This window comes from Hydra vulgaris, chromosome 15 (assembly GCF_038396675.1).
Source record: "Hydra vulgaris chromosome 15, alternate assembly HydraT2T_AEP".
In the NCBI taxonomy this organism is placed as follows: domain Eukaryota; kingdom Metazoa; phylum Cnidaria; class Hydrozoa; order Anthoathecata; family Hydridae; genus Hydra; species Hydra vulgaris.
The window spans coordinates 7599695-7615000 of NC_088934.1; the positions used below are offsets into that span (position 1 = coordinate 7599695).

General features: G+C 28.1%; 2 protein-coding genes across 2 annotated transcripts in view; both read left to right on the forward strand.

Annotated features, from left to right (window-relative positions):
* Positions 1–9790: 9790 nt before the first annotated feature.
* Positions 9791–14578, forward strand: LOC136091551 (uncharacterized). Its single transcript, XM_065819228.1, has 8 exons — positions 9791–10057; positions 10809–11795; positions 11942–12231; positions 12311–12520; positions 13006–13248; positions 13623–13699; positions 13887–14080; positions 14192–14578. Exons 2-8 carry the CDS (start codon positions 10809–10811, stop codon positions 14543–14545), a joined length of 2355 nt encoding a protein of 784 aa, XP_065675300.1. The 5' UTR covers positions 9791–10057; the 3' UTR covers positions 14546–14578.
* A 73-nt stretch (positions 14579–14651) lies between these two features.
* LOC136091552 (uncharacterized) overlaps positions 14652–15306 on the forward strand; it is a 1777-nt gene continuing 1122 nt past the window's right edge. The window contains exon 1 of the mRNA XM_065819229.1: positions 14652–15209. Within this exon, the coding sequence (XP_065675301.1) occupies positions 15117–15209 (93 nt within the window). The 5' untranslated portion in view covers positions 14652–15116. The remainder of the gene's footprint in view (positions 15210–15306) is intronic.

Here is a 15306-nt window from a genome sequence, read left to right on the forward strand (position 1 = left end):
TTTAGCAATTACTAATTACTACTTTGTTTATTTACGCCAATATAATATGATATTTATAAATCACGATTTTATAAAACAGACAGAATTATGTGTTCTTCTTGCTCCAGCCATTACTTATTTTGTTGTATATATATGAAAATTGTATTTTTTTATAGAAGGCGAAAATAATATGTTTAATATTAAAAAAAAAAAATTGTTAGTTTAAATATAATGAATATTTATCAATTAAATGTCTCTCAAATTCTTATATTTATGTTCAAATTAATAAAATTATATCTCCTCAAATATTTTACCCACTATTCAAAATAAATCTGAATAGATATCTAACCAGGTTTTCAAATAACCAGGGCCGGGTTAAGCACTTCTTGGACCGGCACTTTAGGTCCTCTGGTCCCTTATTGGCATCCTAGTATTAAAATTTACAGCCGTTTAAAAATAAAAAAATCTTTATAGTTATTGCGTCATGGTTTTATAATGTATTTTCTTTTGTATCTAAACAATCTCGCGTTATTTATTATTAAAAACACGCTGAAATTAGTGTAAATTTTAAAACACCTTTCGTCGCTGAAAAATTTTAAGCTGGAAAATGCAGATATGATATCTTTTAGGTCGATGGAATCCAATACCCGGTTTTCTATAAGTGAAAGTTAAGATCAGTAGGATATCGGTCAACAAGTTTTTGTGCACTGCAAGTAATCTCCAAGATATCCATGATGCGGAGATTCACAAGAAAACCAAACAGAGAGTTCAATCAAGAATAAATTTTTATTCTTTTATCTAGATCACTCATTAGTTTGTCCGGGATTTCATTAACGTCAGCTATTTAAGATCGCCCAGAAAACACTGTAGTTTCCAAACTGGTAATTTCATCACCGTAATGCCTCTTGCGTGCTATTGGAACATATTGCCTTTAAACATAGACATATTTATCCGTGTTGACCAAAGACACGGCTTCTTTTTCATATTGCTCGAAATTGGAGCCAAGTATTTGTTAATAAGTAAATACAATCGCAAATAAAATATGTTTTTATTTGATTATCAAAATAATTCTTAATCACCTTGTAAGTAGAATAAACCTTTTCAATGGCTAAACAAGCATCAGCACGAGTTGACCAACGAGTTTGTGAGAGAGTCTAGTGAGTCTTAACACATATTCTAGCAAGAAACTTTAACTTTAAGACATCGGTACATTGATGCAAAAAAGAAGTTATAAATTTCTTGAAGAAAGCTGAAGAAATTAACAGCAGCACCGTTGGATTCCGCGGCACTCACTTCTACGAGGTTCAAATAGTGAGCATCACATAGATAGTATTCGGCAAGAACGTTGATCTCTTTAATTCTTGCTTGTAAACCTAAGTAGATTCCGGACATATTACTAGGATTGTAGTATGACTGACCACGCCAATTTTGAATATTATTCCTCGTAAAATATTAACTTTTGTAAAATGTAAATGCATTTTATATAATTAAGAATGTCTCATCTATTTGAAAACATTTTTATTAATATGCAAGCTTTGTTTAATAATAACTTGTTTGTAAAAAACTTTGGCTTCAAAACTGTTTTTGTAAAAATGAAATATATGATATACTAATATGAATATTGTAAAGTTTAAAAGTATTTTCTACATGATGTAGGTCATATCATTTAAAGATTAAACTAGAGATTTTTAGCAACCATTTTTTGCTTAATAAATTTTATAAGTGAACTTGCCACCCAATACTTTGAAAAATAGTAAGAATCGTGAGTGAGGTCCTCTTCGCAATATTTCATTTGAAAGAGCATAGGGCAATTGGCCTCCCCCCTTCATTCCCCCTCCTTAGATATTTTGGAAAGAATTTTTTTTTGTAAACTTTTATTTTTAGCTCAGCAATTCTACATTTTTATTGGTTTAAGATTTGGATTACGTGAATTTGCTTGACATCCAAAATACTTTTAATGTGTGTTTTTATATCAGTGACCCAGTAAATCTTTAGTTGCAATATTTCTTTATTTTTTTCAACACTTAAATGTACTTTGTATACAATTTGCAAAGCCCTTTTTTGAAGTGAATTTGGCAAAATAATTTTTTCTTCTCGTAACACAATCCCCTTACTGATTGTGAGGGGATTAACTCATTTTAAAATCTACGATAGGGTTTAAGTATTAGATTGTTGTACCATTTACCAGACACTTTGAATTTACACTTTGAATTTACTATTTTTTTAAAAATTTAAACTTCTAATTTTTGACGGAAATCAAATTGTTTTTTGTGTCACAACTTTGTTTTGATATTTTTTGGTACTTGAATTTTTTTCAATAGCAGAGTTCTAAAATAATCATATGATTTAAAAACTTTTTGTTATATAGTTATACAGGAGATCTCATTCAACTCATTCCTTTTTTTCCACGAGTTACCAAGTATTGGGCAAAGAAAGGAACAATTTTACTAACAGCTCAATACATCCAATAGAGTTTCTATTGCGTATAGATCCTAGTTTTTCGTCTGATCAGCGGAATGATAATCCTCTGAGAATGAACAATAAATAAAATATCCAATTATTTTATACTTCTTTTATCACCATTATACTCTTAAATTTTTTTGAAGTTTCTTTTTTCACCATTCTATTCGAATTCGAAAGTTCTTTCAAGTAGTTAAAAAAAATAAAACGTCCAGTTTGCAATACGTCGTATGCGCTGTTATTGGAAAGATTAAAAATCTCCACGACATGAGAGGAAGTCAAAGGCCAATTGAAACAATTTTTCTTTCAAATTATATATATTTTAAAAACTTACTTAGATGCTCTGGCCCCTTCAACTCCATGGCCTCCCGCCACGTGTCCAGTATGTACGTTAGTTAAACCTGCCCTGCAAATAACAGTTATATTTAACCCAAAAGTTATTTTGCGGCGATTGAATTTTAGATTTCTACTAGAGAGCCAAAATTATGGAATAAAATATTAACTAATGTACTTAAAACAATTGCTACGCTTAATGAGTTTAAGAACAAATTGAAGCTAAAACTACTGATGAACGATATTGATTCTGAAATTTTAATAGCTGCTACTGTTAAACTTACCCAACAATTAGAGGTTTGTCATTATCGGCTTGACAATCTTAGAAAAGGATTGTGCCAATTGTTATTGCTTCAGTTCTTTTTTTTCTTAAAAAATAATGATTTATTAGAATTATTCACATATTTCAAGGTATATACTGGTGTAAAAGGAAAGCTTTAGGATTATTATGCGTATTTGCTTGCATGCTTTTTAGTAATATAGTTTCTTTGTACTAATTGATTTTTTTCTTCTTCTTTTTTATTTTTATAATTTTTTCTAACCAATGCAAAAACAAAAGGTTAAAGTAGGACTTTAGGACCAATGATTTTTATTTTATGAAGTCTTTTGAAAAACGTTTTATATTATATAGTGTTACGTTTTTTAATTTTTGTTGTTTTATACTTACGGTATACACTAAAGGGCTTGGTGATAAAACCAATTATGTCTTCTGCTTGCCTCTGTTATTTGTATTTATATTATGGTTTACGATTAAACGAATAAATTGATATAGCAAAAAAAAAAAAATGCTTTGGAGTTATGCGGTTGTTGTTTCATTTTTACATAAAATTATATCTTCACATAGAAAAGCAATTTTGAAAAATCCTCTGTTGCTAATTCAAACACAAAAAAGAACTTTTTTTTTTTTAATTTTTTTTGTTACTTTTATATACAATTAGCTTTAATACATTTATAAATTAGATAAGAATTAGAATAATGACAGGAGCAAGTAGAAAACTGTAGTCTTATCATCAAGCCTCCTTTCATTTGCAGTTTTGCAATAAGTTTCACGTGAGATTAGCGTGAAATTAAAAATTCGTAAGTAGAAATAAACCAATGATATAATCATCCATAAGTAGAATTCGTAAGTAGAAATAAACCATGGTATAATTATCGTTTGTAGTCACCCAAAAGGGATAAATTCGTTTTAGTTATTATTGATTTGATCTTTAAAAATAGGAGAGTATGTTGAAGTCACTTAAGTTAAATAGGTGCTGTTTGACTGCTGCTTTGAAGAGATCTGATGACTTCATGTTTTTTATTTCCTCTTTAAGAATCGAATTCCATAGCCGCGGTCCTCGAGATGAGATAGAGAAGTCAGTTATTTTAAGTAAAGTTTTCGGAATTTTAATGTTTTGAAAAGAGTATTTCGTTGGGTATTTGTGATCAATGGTGGAAAATTGATTTTCAAAGTATTTTGGTAGCAAGTTGTTTTGCGATTGAAGCATAAATAATAAATTTTGGAGGAGGTTCAGTTCATAAATATTCAGAGCTCCGATTTCCTTCATAATGGTTTGGCGTGGGTATATCTATTAGCATTGCATACTATTCAACACGCTTGCTTTTGTTTAACGTATATTTTCTTTAGTGCTGAAGAGCTTGCCCAAACGATATTACAATAGTTTATATAACTGTGAATGAATGAATAATATATATTTTTTAAGCAAGTTTTATTTAGAAGGTGTTTTATTTTATGCATGATGCTAATTGACTTAAAGATTTTGTTTTCAATGTGCAAAATATGATTCTTCCAACTAAGATTTTCTTGAAAAATTATTCCCAGGATTTTCATAGAATGGTCTCTTTCTATATTAATGTTGTTGATCATTAGCTTGGGAAGTTGAAGTTGTATGTTAACAGAGTTAGATGGTTTGCGAAATAAAACATATTTGGTTTTGAGGATGTTTAAGGAAAGTTCATTAGCTTTGAACCACTTATTTAAGTTTTGCAGCTCGTGATTAACTGTAGAGAATATTGCTTTTATATTTGAGTGAGTACAGAAAATATTTGTATCATCAGCAAAAAGAGTAAAGTTTAGAATGTTTGAAGTTAAGTAGATATCGTTCACAAAGAGTAAAAAAAGTAAAGATCCAAGAATTGATCCTTGGGGTACACCACAACTAATTGTTTGTAATCATGTACGTGCTGAGTTGTGCGACACTCCTTGTTTTCTGTTATTTATGTAACATCTGAATCATTTTAGATTGTTGTTTGTTATTCCATATATCTCTAGCTTGTGTAGGAGGATCTCGTGGTCAACTGTATCGAATGCTTTGGTTAAATCAATAAACAAGGCTAGAGTATATTCATTATTTTTATAACCTTTCAAAATTTTATTGACTAATTCAATTATTGCATGATATGTTGAATGCCTCTTGCGAAAACCAAACTGTTTGCTATACAGAATATTATTTATTTCAAGATAGTTATATAATCTATTACACATGATACGTTCAAGAAGTTTTGAAAAGCAAGAAAGAATTGATATAGGCCTATAATTAGATGCTAAAGAGTCATCGCCTTTCTTATAAATAGGGACTACTCTTGCTAATTTTAATTGGTCAGGAATAACACCAGTTTTAAAGGATAAATTGAATATTATTAAAAGAGGCGACTCGATAATATCAAATACTGATTTCAAAACAATTGCATTGATTTTGTCAATGCCTGGATTTTTGTTGGTTTTTAGTAAATTTAAAGCTCTTTGAAGTTCATCCGAGGATATTTCAAACTCATTCATAACTGAGTGTGTTTTTTTTTAAAAGGACTTAAACGTTTCGTTTTTCCGGAATTATTTTTTTGACTAAACTTTTACCAACGTTTATAAAGACTTCATTAAATATATCAGCAATTTTGTCTTTGTCAAAAATATCTATGTTCATTTTTGTTTGTATTTGATTTGGAAAAACAGTGTTTATGTTTAGTTTCTTTTTTCCAGTTACTTCTTTTATTATATCCCATTTTTTTCTAGTATTTTCTATTGAATTTTTGAGCAGATTGGAGTAATTTTTTTTTTATTAATTTGTTTTTTTAATTTTTCAAATGAATTTTTGTATTTTTATATTTCGTTTCATTATTTAAAGTTTTATTTTTTTTTAAATTATCGTAGAGCTTTTGCTTCTTTTTTGATAATTTTTGAAGCCCTTTTGTCATCCAAGGGTTATGCAGATTTTTAGAATGAATTATTTTCTTGGTCATTGGAAAAGATTTTTCATATTGTTTAAAAAATAAGCGTATGAAAAGATCATAAGCATTATTCGCATCTTGCACTCAGCCACTGATCTCAAAATATTACTGGATAGCGTATACGGCAGATTTTTTGAAGCCAGTTTTAGCCTCCCAATATGGCGGCGAATTTGGTTGATTACAAATTAAAAAACTTTTGTTACGAGCTTTTATATCTTTCGCATATAAATATCATTAAATGTACACGCCTCAAATATAAATATAATTTTCGGTTTTACTTTACATTAAAAAAAAAAACAAGAAAAAAAACACTATTACATATTTACGTATTTTCTAAGATATATATATAAATATATATATATAATACTTTGTTAATCAAAATATAATCTTAATATTAAGTTTGTATAATATCTTTCTTTTTTCTTTCTTTTTTTTAAATAAATATAATTTAATAAGATAAATTTTTTTTAGTAATAGTTATTAAGAAATAGTTCATTTAACATTAGTAAAGAACAATTAAGAAACTAGTATTATACGTATAACCTGGTAGTTAACCTATTAGTAGAAGTAAAAAACAAATAAGAACCTAGCATTTATCCAAATTAACATCTTCCAACCAACTTTCAAATAATTATTTTTAATTAAAAAAGAAAGATATGAAATAGTTTTAATCGATTTTTTTATTTATTTACTTTCTTTTAATTTTAGTTTAACTATAAATTAACTGTTTAATATTTTTTATAATACAATTTATGCACCTTTTAGTTTTTAACTACCCAATGCTGTGTGCTAGAAGGTTAATAACACAACTGCATGGTAGACAGCTAAATATTTTCAAATAGATATTGCAAATCATTAATAAAAAGACATTGATTTTTAAATAAGACAAGTTTTGTCAATTGCTTCCAAAGCTTTTTTCCAGTTAGTTTGGCTCTCTCCATCAAATCGTATTTTCTTATTAATTCAATTTCGGTCATAGATATTTTAGTGCTGGAGTCAGCAAAAAAATCGTCTAAAACATTTAATATATGTGTTTTATCTCTGATGCTGCAGTTACCATTTGAATATTGAATGCTACTTCGCATCAAGAGTCGTTTATATGTGGCTGTAAATTGTTGGCAATTGAGATTGTTGTTAAACATTCCTGCAGATCTTACAGCATCAAAAAAGAGCTCTAGATGGTCTTGACTGAGCTTATATGTTAACAAATAATTTAGTGGTGAGCCTTCTTTTTCAACCCAGTCAAGAAATATACCTTGAACAGATTTAATTGCTACCAAAAATCCAATAAAACCAGTTTTTCTACTAGACAAGATCATTTGCGTACCAGTAGTATCTTTAAGACTAATGATATAATTATTTGCCATGTCAAGAAATGGAAACCAAAGTGCCTTGTTACATGTACGCAATGCTAACTTGTACCCTTTGGCAAATGGGTTTCTTGAATTTAATATGTCATATAATCGATCTGTTATGCGAATAAACTCAACGGTAGCAACATATCCTTCAAACTGCGACAATTTAAGATTTTCTGAGCAATAACGTAAAGCATCAGCAACACTTGAACTGAATATTTGAGCAGCTAGGTTTACTTTCATTTTTTGCTGTCTAAATTCTATATGGGCTAATTTCAACTTGTTTCCCATTTTAATTCCTTCTTCGGATTGCAATTTTTAAAGTTCAACTAAATAATGCCACCTGATTCTATTATTATTGCTGTCCACAATAATACCAAGATCTGCCAGTGTATTTCTGAGAAGTTTAAACATGTGACATACATCTAACAATACATACACTTTTTCACATGACTTATTGGATTGGGAAAACTTGGTAATAAATTACTTGGTTTTAAAATTGAACCAAGTTCAGAAAACATTGTAAAGTTGTATGATGGACCATCACAAGTTAGCGAAACAACTTTTACACCAACATCAAAAAGTTTCTTCAAACAATTTCTAACTAAATTGGCATTTTATGCTCCATTAAGTCCATCAATAAAAAAATACTATCTAATTACTTAGGTACTTTCTAATTACTATTTATTGAAACCACCATTAGAACAAGTTCATCTCTTGCCAATGGTAAAGAATCATCATTATCAATCCCATTTTCAAGATCAACAAATCCTCTAAATTTCTTTCCATCCCACTGTACCTGCTTCTTTATTGCCATCTCATCAAACATAAGGGAGCACAAAATCGCGCAACCTATTTTTTTTTGAGGCACATGCAGCAGCTGCAGAGCAATAAAAGCAGCTTTGGTGAACGATTCTTTTGCGTTGCACTTTTTAATTTTGATTTTAAATTTTGAATTGGTGAAAAACATTTTTATTCATATCAATTAGTGAACTTTCAACGCCTTCATTTTCCAGAGGAGATAAGCTTACGAATGGTGCTTTTCTTTTTCTGTTTACCTGGCAATTCAATATAAAAATTATGCCAACTAATTGTGATTTTAAAGAATGGGAACAATTTTGTTGACAATATTACAATTTATAAGAAAAAAATTGTTGAGTTACTTTTGATTATAAGTTAACTTATACAAACCTTTAAAGATTGTTTTGGAAATGTAAAAACTGTTGGCTCAGTATTTTGCTTCAAACGAACTGTCTGTCCAGTCTTATCAAAACAAGATTTTTCAAAATGTTCTGAGCAAAGTGTGAGGAGGGTATGTAATTTTCTCGCCCAATGTTATGTATCCATTTTTTCTTCTTTTCTATATCATTTGGAAATCTAAAGTCATGAGTATATTTATATTATTAATTCTAGTTTATTTATATTTGAAATTATTTATACAAATAATAGTTTGACTTACTTGTGAAAAGAAAACTTTTCATTTAAACTGTTTTTTGATCCAGTTCTATTTGTACTTCCAAAGACACAGGGCGGACGTGTAATCGGCGCACCCCCAGTAAATTTTTAAAAACATTTACCTGACAGCAATTATTCATATATAAATTTTGTGAATGCTAACATTCATAGGGCGGACGTGTAATCGGCGCACCCCCAGTTAATATTTAAAAACATTTACCTGACAGCGATTATTCATATAGAAATTTTGTGAATGCGAACATTCATAGCATGTCTGCATTCACAAAATTTCTGAATATCCATTAATCTGTAGTGCTGGAGAAATCTTATTAAATTTTTCTCATTTATTAGTTCAATAAAATGTGTAAGAGGAGACATCTTCAAAGCTTTGAGAAGTTAACATAAAGTGATATAAAAACGTGATTTCGGAATATCCAAATTCCGAAACTAGTTTCCACCAATCATTTTATTTTTTATTAACAATAGATTTCAAAACAAATCACACTCGTAAATCGTCGGTAGTTACCGAATTTAGGGGGGGGGGGGTGCGTCGATTACACGTCCGCCCTAAATTGTATCTTGTTACAAAAAATTGAGAATATAATAATATATTGAAGGTAGACATGATTACCGCTTACCATGCTGTTATGTTATTAACCTTCTAGCATACAGCATTGGGTAACTAAGAACTAAAGGATACATAAATTATACATAGAGATTAACTAAGTTTGTAAATTTCACTAATGCCATTTAATATTAATTTTAATTATTCAAAAAGATAACTTCTTTTTTATCTCTAATTTAAAATAAAAAATTTTCTGTTTTTTACAAATTTAATCGTCTTACTTTTTTTTTCTTTGTATTTCGGTAAAGCCATATAGAATGTTTATTGATTTTAACCGCTAGGAACAAAAATCGCCGCCATCTTGGGAGGCTAATTTGGCTTCAACTTTTTCTGGAATAAACAACAGAATCCACGGTCATTCAAACTTTACTAAAAAGCGCCAAGTTATTATACGCAAGCGCGTTGGCATAAAGCAAGTTGAATAATTTTCAAAATGGCTGTGGACCTTCGAAACCGAATTAACTTTTCTTAGCAACTAATTTATTTGCATAAATTGTTTTTGTTTCTTTGTTGTAATACAATTTTTGGGAAAAATACTTATAGTAGTACCGTTTTTTATATAGAATCAACGAAAATTGATATGCATATGTATAATTTTACGATTAAAACTAAGTTACTTTTATAGGTATCATACTGTTGTTTGTTTATACATTTTAAATTGATATTTTTCAAAATTTGAGCGTTAAAATTAGACAGAAATTTTGTAAGAAGTTTTATGAATCTTTTATCTTTTTGATGCTTTTTATTCATCTCAGGTTACAATTTTTGTTGTTGTTGAAAATTAACATTTTCACAGGTCAACAATAAGAAGTTTTACAAAAAGTTATGATTTTCGAGTTATTATTAGTTTGTAATAAATTAAAATTTTTACCTGTGATGTAATTTTTTTTCTTTATTGAGCTAATATATTTTCTTTAAATTTTATTTTTTGATTAGCATTCTAATATTTTTGTATTTAAGACCCACCTTATAGTCAGTAAAAATGAGTTTAATAAGTACATTAAATACACGTCTACTGACTTCTTTTATAAAAGAAGTCAGTAGACATGTATTTAATGTACCCAGTTAAATTGTATATAAAAAAAATACCCTCTCCAAAATCTTATTCTTAGACAGTCATGGTTAGGGTTAAGAATAGTGCTTTGGCTTGCATATAACTCATTTTTTACTGACTATAAGGGGGGTGTTAAATACAATTTTTTTACTTATACAATAAATTTATTGTATGCACTTATAACTTTGTTATAGTGAATTATTTTTTACTTAATTTTACAATTTTAAATTTTGATTTAATTCATGTATTGAATTCTAATTAGTATTTTGATATTATTTAATACTGTGTTGAAATATTTTATTTATAAATTTACTTATTTTAGATGGATTTGCATATCAAGAATTTAAATCTCCTTTGCAGAGTTTGTGGTTGTTTTGTTTTAAAAAAAAAATACCTTATTGGAGCCATCCAAAAAAGTAAAATTGAAAATATTTTTCACATCAAACTAATAGATGTGGAAGGGGTTCACCCTTTAAACATTTGTCACAAATGCTACTTAACAATTAACATTGTAATCAAAAGAAAGTCATCAACCACTCTGCTTTTGTGTACACAATGGACACATCATTGTGATGACTGTTATACTTGTCATCAGGTAAAAAAACTGAGTCAAGGTCTCAATGCTTCAAAATCTCAAATAAGAGATAAAACAAAGTTTATTGGCCATCCTAGAATAGGTGAAAGAGTTTGGACTTTTTCTATGTTTAGCATTTTAAAAGAAAATATTTTCACAATACACAATATGGAAATAGATAGTAGTGATTTGAAAAATGAATTCAATCCTTATTTGCAACTATGCATATGCAATTTGTGTGGTAAAATACCAAAGCAACCGGTGTCTTTAAAAAAATGTGAACACTTGTTTTGTTTTTTCTGTATAGTTGAAAATGTTAAAATAAAGTACATTAATGAATCTTTATGCCCACAATGTGATACATCTGTGTTGCCTGAAGACTTCGTGACCAGCAATAAAACAAATTCACTTATACAAATGTTGACTGTTCAATGTATTATATGTAAAACAAAATTCAATGTTGTAAAAGAATACGATGTGTATTTACATCATAAGCTCGCCTGCAATAAAAAATCTTTAACACAACCCGTCTCAATATTGTTGTCATCACCATTATCTTCATCAAGTTTGTCACCATCATCGTATACTTTTAACAATAGCATTTCAGAGATTTTTAATCTAACAGCTAGTAGTCATATCCCAAGAATAGTTGAAGATGCTACACTCCACATTCTTAAGCAAAAGATGAAACAAAGTGGTGGGAAATCAATTTCATTTAAAAGTGGAGGACCTAGAGTAAAATTTTTGATTTTAAAATTGATTTTTTTAAATAGTAAATTAAATATTTCATAATTGTTAAATAGTAAATTAAATAATTAATAATATTTAATAAAATATTTAACATTTAATAAATATTTTTCATAGATTTTTTTTTTTTTTAGCCGGTTTTGTTTTCATCTATTCCAAAGGCATATGTCACAAGCAATGAGGCATCAAATGCAACTGTACGAGAAAGAAATGCTATTGTCAAAAGAAATATAGAAGTTGTGTCTGGTCCATCTAATGACGCAGTTTGTAGCCAGTCCTCAAAGCTTCTGATTTCACTTCCATCAGAAACAAAAGAAAAAATATTGGCTAATTCTAATATTAAAGTCACAATTAGTGCAACTAAGATGGTAGCTATGAAAGCAGATCTCTGCATACCTTGGGAAAAGCTTAAAAATATATCTAGGTTCTTATTTTTTGCATGTTTTTAAGTTAGTTAAAAATGTTATTTATTTTTATAAAATATTGTGAATAATTTTTTACAGATGGCTGAAGAGTTTTGATATACAAACAGCATCACATGCTTCACAACGAATAGTTAGTGAAAAACTGTCTGGGTGTGACTTTATTGTAGAAAATGCCCCGTTTACATTTGAAAAGGAAATTAAAGGAACCTTTGAAATTAAAGATGCATCTTACGGTTATATTGAAAATTTGCAAACACATATTTTCAAACATCTTGATCAATTAGAAAGGTGATTTGGATTGAAATAATGATTTAAAAAAATAATTTCATGTTTTTAACATGCAGCAACTGCCAGTTGGTCTCTAAACCAGCTGTCATCAACAATTGTTGATATATCAGATCCATAATTCAGTTGTAGTGTGTTTTATCTGATACAAATTGATTGTGTTCAATAAAGTATTGAATAAATCTCAATTTTTTTTTTTTAATTATTTTTTATGAACTGAAAATAATTTTTGATCAAATATAAATAATAATATTAAAATTATTTTCAATCAAATACAAATAGAAGTACGACAATATAGCATATTAACACTAATACATATTTGACCCCCAACATAATGATAAGTTAATGCAAAATGTGATGTAAAATACGTGAGGGTTTTGTATTAAGGTTGTTAAAATGTGTATATTCATCATCACTAGCCAATTTTTGTTAATATTAATGTATTATATATTGTTAATATATATATATTTTTTATAACTTTTCTATAGTTGTAAAAGTCTTCATTATCACGAGTTTTTCCCTGAGAAAGAGATACAGATTAAAATAGGAGGAGATTATGGCGGAGGAAGTTTTAAAATGACTTACCAAGTAGCAAATACCATAAACCCAAACAGCAAAGATAACACTATTGTTTTTAGTATTTTTGAGGCAAAGGATTATCAAATCAATATTAAAGTTGCCATTTCAAGATTTGAAAAAGAAATAGAAGATCTACAAAAAATGAAGTATAAGTAAGTTTTCTTAAAATGCGATTTGCGATAAAGTATAATAAAATCTTTTTTTTTTCCCTTTGTTTTGCATCGCCTTCATAACTAGGTATCTTTTGGGCTATGTTTAGTAAAACTAGTGAAGGCATTTTTACAAAGCAACTCAGAGATTTAAAAAAAAAGACTTTAACAAGCTGATTATCTTTATTTACACCTTTTTTTTTTAGATCTTTATTTATTTTGTTGATTATTTTTATTTAGATTATCTTTATAAGGTGAATAGTAGTTAAAATATATTGATAATGTTTATATTGTTCATTTGATAATCTTTATACACTTCTATAGAGTATAGATTTATTACAATCATTTGCGAATAACACGTTTAGTTTTATATATAGGGATAGAAATATTAGAGTATTCATTTTTGGTGATTATAAGTTTCTTTGTGCACTTTATGGTATTTCAGGAGCTTCAGGTATTTTTATTTAAAATTTTTAATTAATAGGTTTTTCTTTTATCAGGAAAATCAGAGAGATAACTGAATCACAAAACCAATTATCAATAATCTTACCTAAAAATTCAAAATGATGGCCCTGTTTAATAATATAAAATAATGTAATTCAATTTTTACTTATCAATATATTGTTTATTTTATTCTTGAGGGAGGCATTGTTGTCTTTTCTGTTATGCGACAGCAAACGATATGAAATGTATTGACCCTGAGATGAAATATCGCACATTGGAAGATTTATGTTTAGATCATAAAAGGTTTATGAAAAATGGAGGACTAAAGAGTATTGCAAAAAATTTCAATAATGTGATAAGCGAACCAATTTTAAAAATACCACTAGACCAAGTGATTTTTGATTATTTTTTTTACTTTGACAGTGAAAAATCACTATGAGCATGATATTCAAAAATAATATCAAAGTACTATACTTTATATAAATTATTTTTAATTTTTTAGGTGTCTTTACCTAGTCTACACATGGCTCTTGGTATTTATTTAAATTTTTTTAACATGTTTGAAGAAGAAGTTCATCAATTGGACATAATGATGGCTGCTGAACCTCTAAAAAGCAGCATAAAATGCTCAGAAGAGTATGACGTTTTTATAAATAAACAAAAGCAGTTGTGGAATCTTCAAATAGACATTCTTAATATTGATGATCAAATTCAAGTGGTTAATGATTTCATTTTATTAGCTGCAGTTAGCAATTCAGATGATGTAGACGATGTTCAATCTCTTTACTTAAAAGAAATTGACTTACTTAACAATGAAAAAGAAAAAAAGGTAATTTTTGGATTGAGAGTTTATTAGTTATAATTTCTTAATAGTGAAGTTTGTATTCTTAAAACTGTACATTTTTCAAAATAAGAAACCATATATTATAAATTTCACTTGTTAAATTTTAACAGAAGTTATATCCAATGGATAAAGTAAAAACATTCAGTGTAATCAGGGCTTTAAAAGTCGTAAAATTCAAATTCTCATGCCCTATTTTATTAAGCACTCAAGTAAGTTCAAACTTGAAATGCTAATGTTAGCTATGGGAATACTTAGTTTGCTGTTATATGTGAACCTCAATTGTTAATAACAGTGACGTGGTGAGGGGAGCAAAAGTGGCTTTAGCCCCAGACGTAAGAGGTTTTGAGCGATCACAAAAAATAAGCAGCAAAAAATCTATTTTAATTTAAAAAGGTATAATTTCTATAAAAATTTTTAAAAACCTTTTAGTCATTTTTAACCCTTGCGCTAAAACCTTCGCATCATTTTTAACAATGCGCTAAAACCTAAAGTCATTCTATTTTTGATATGCATAGTGAGTTTACGAGTTTCGAATACTCTTGAAGAATATTTTTTTAAGAAGGGTCAGGGACCTTGCACACAAATGATCGAGGCAATATTACAACAGCTAAATGTTCAACGTCAAGCATATCATGGAAAAAGTTTTATTGGAAATCATGTGCATAAAATGTTAAAAGTAATATTTTACTTTTTAAGTTTTTGTTACTTTTTAACTTTTATTTAATAAATTTTATTATAAACAGGGTAAAACTTTGTATTAACTATAATTTTTT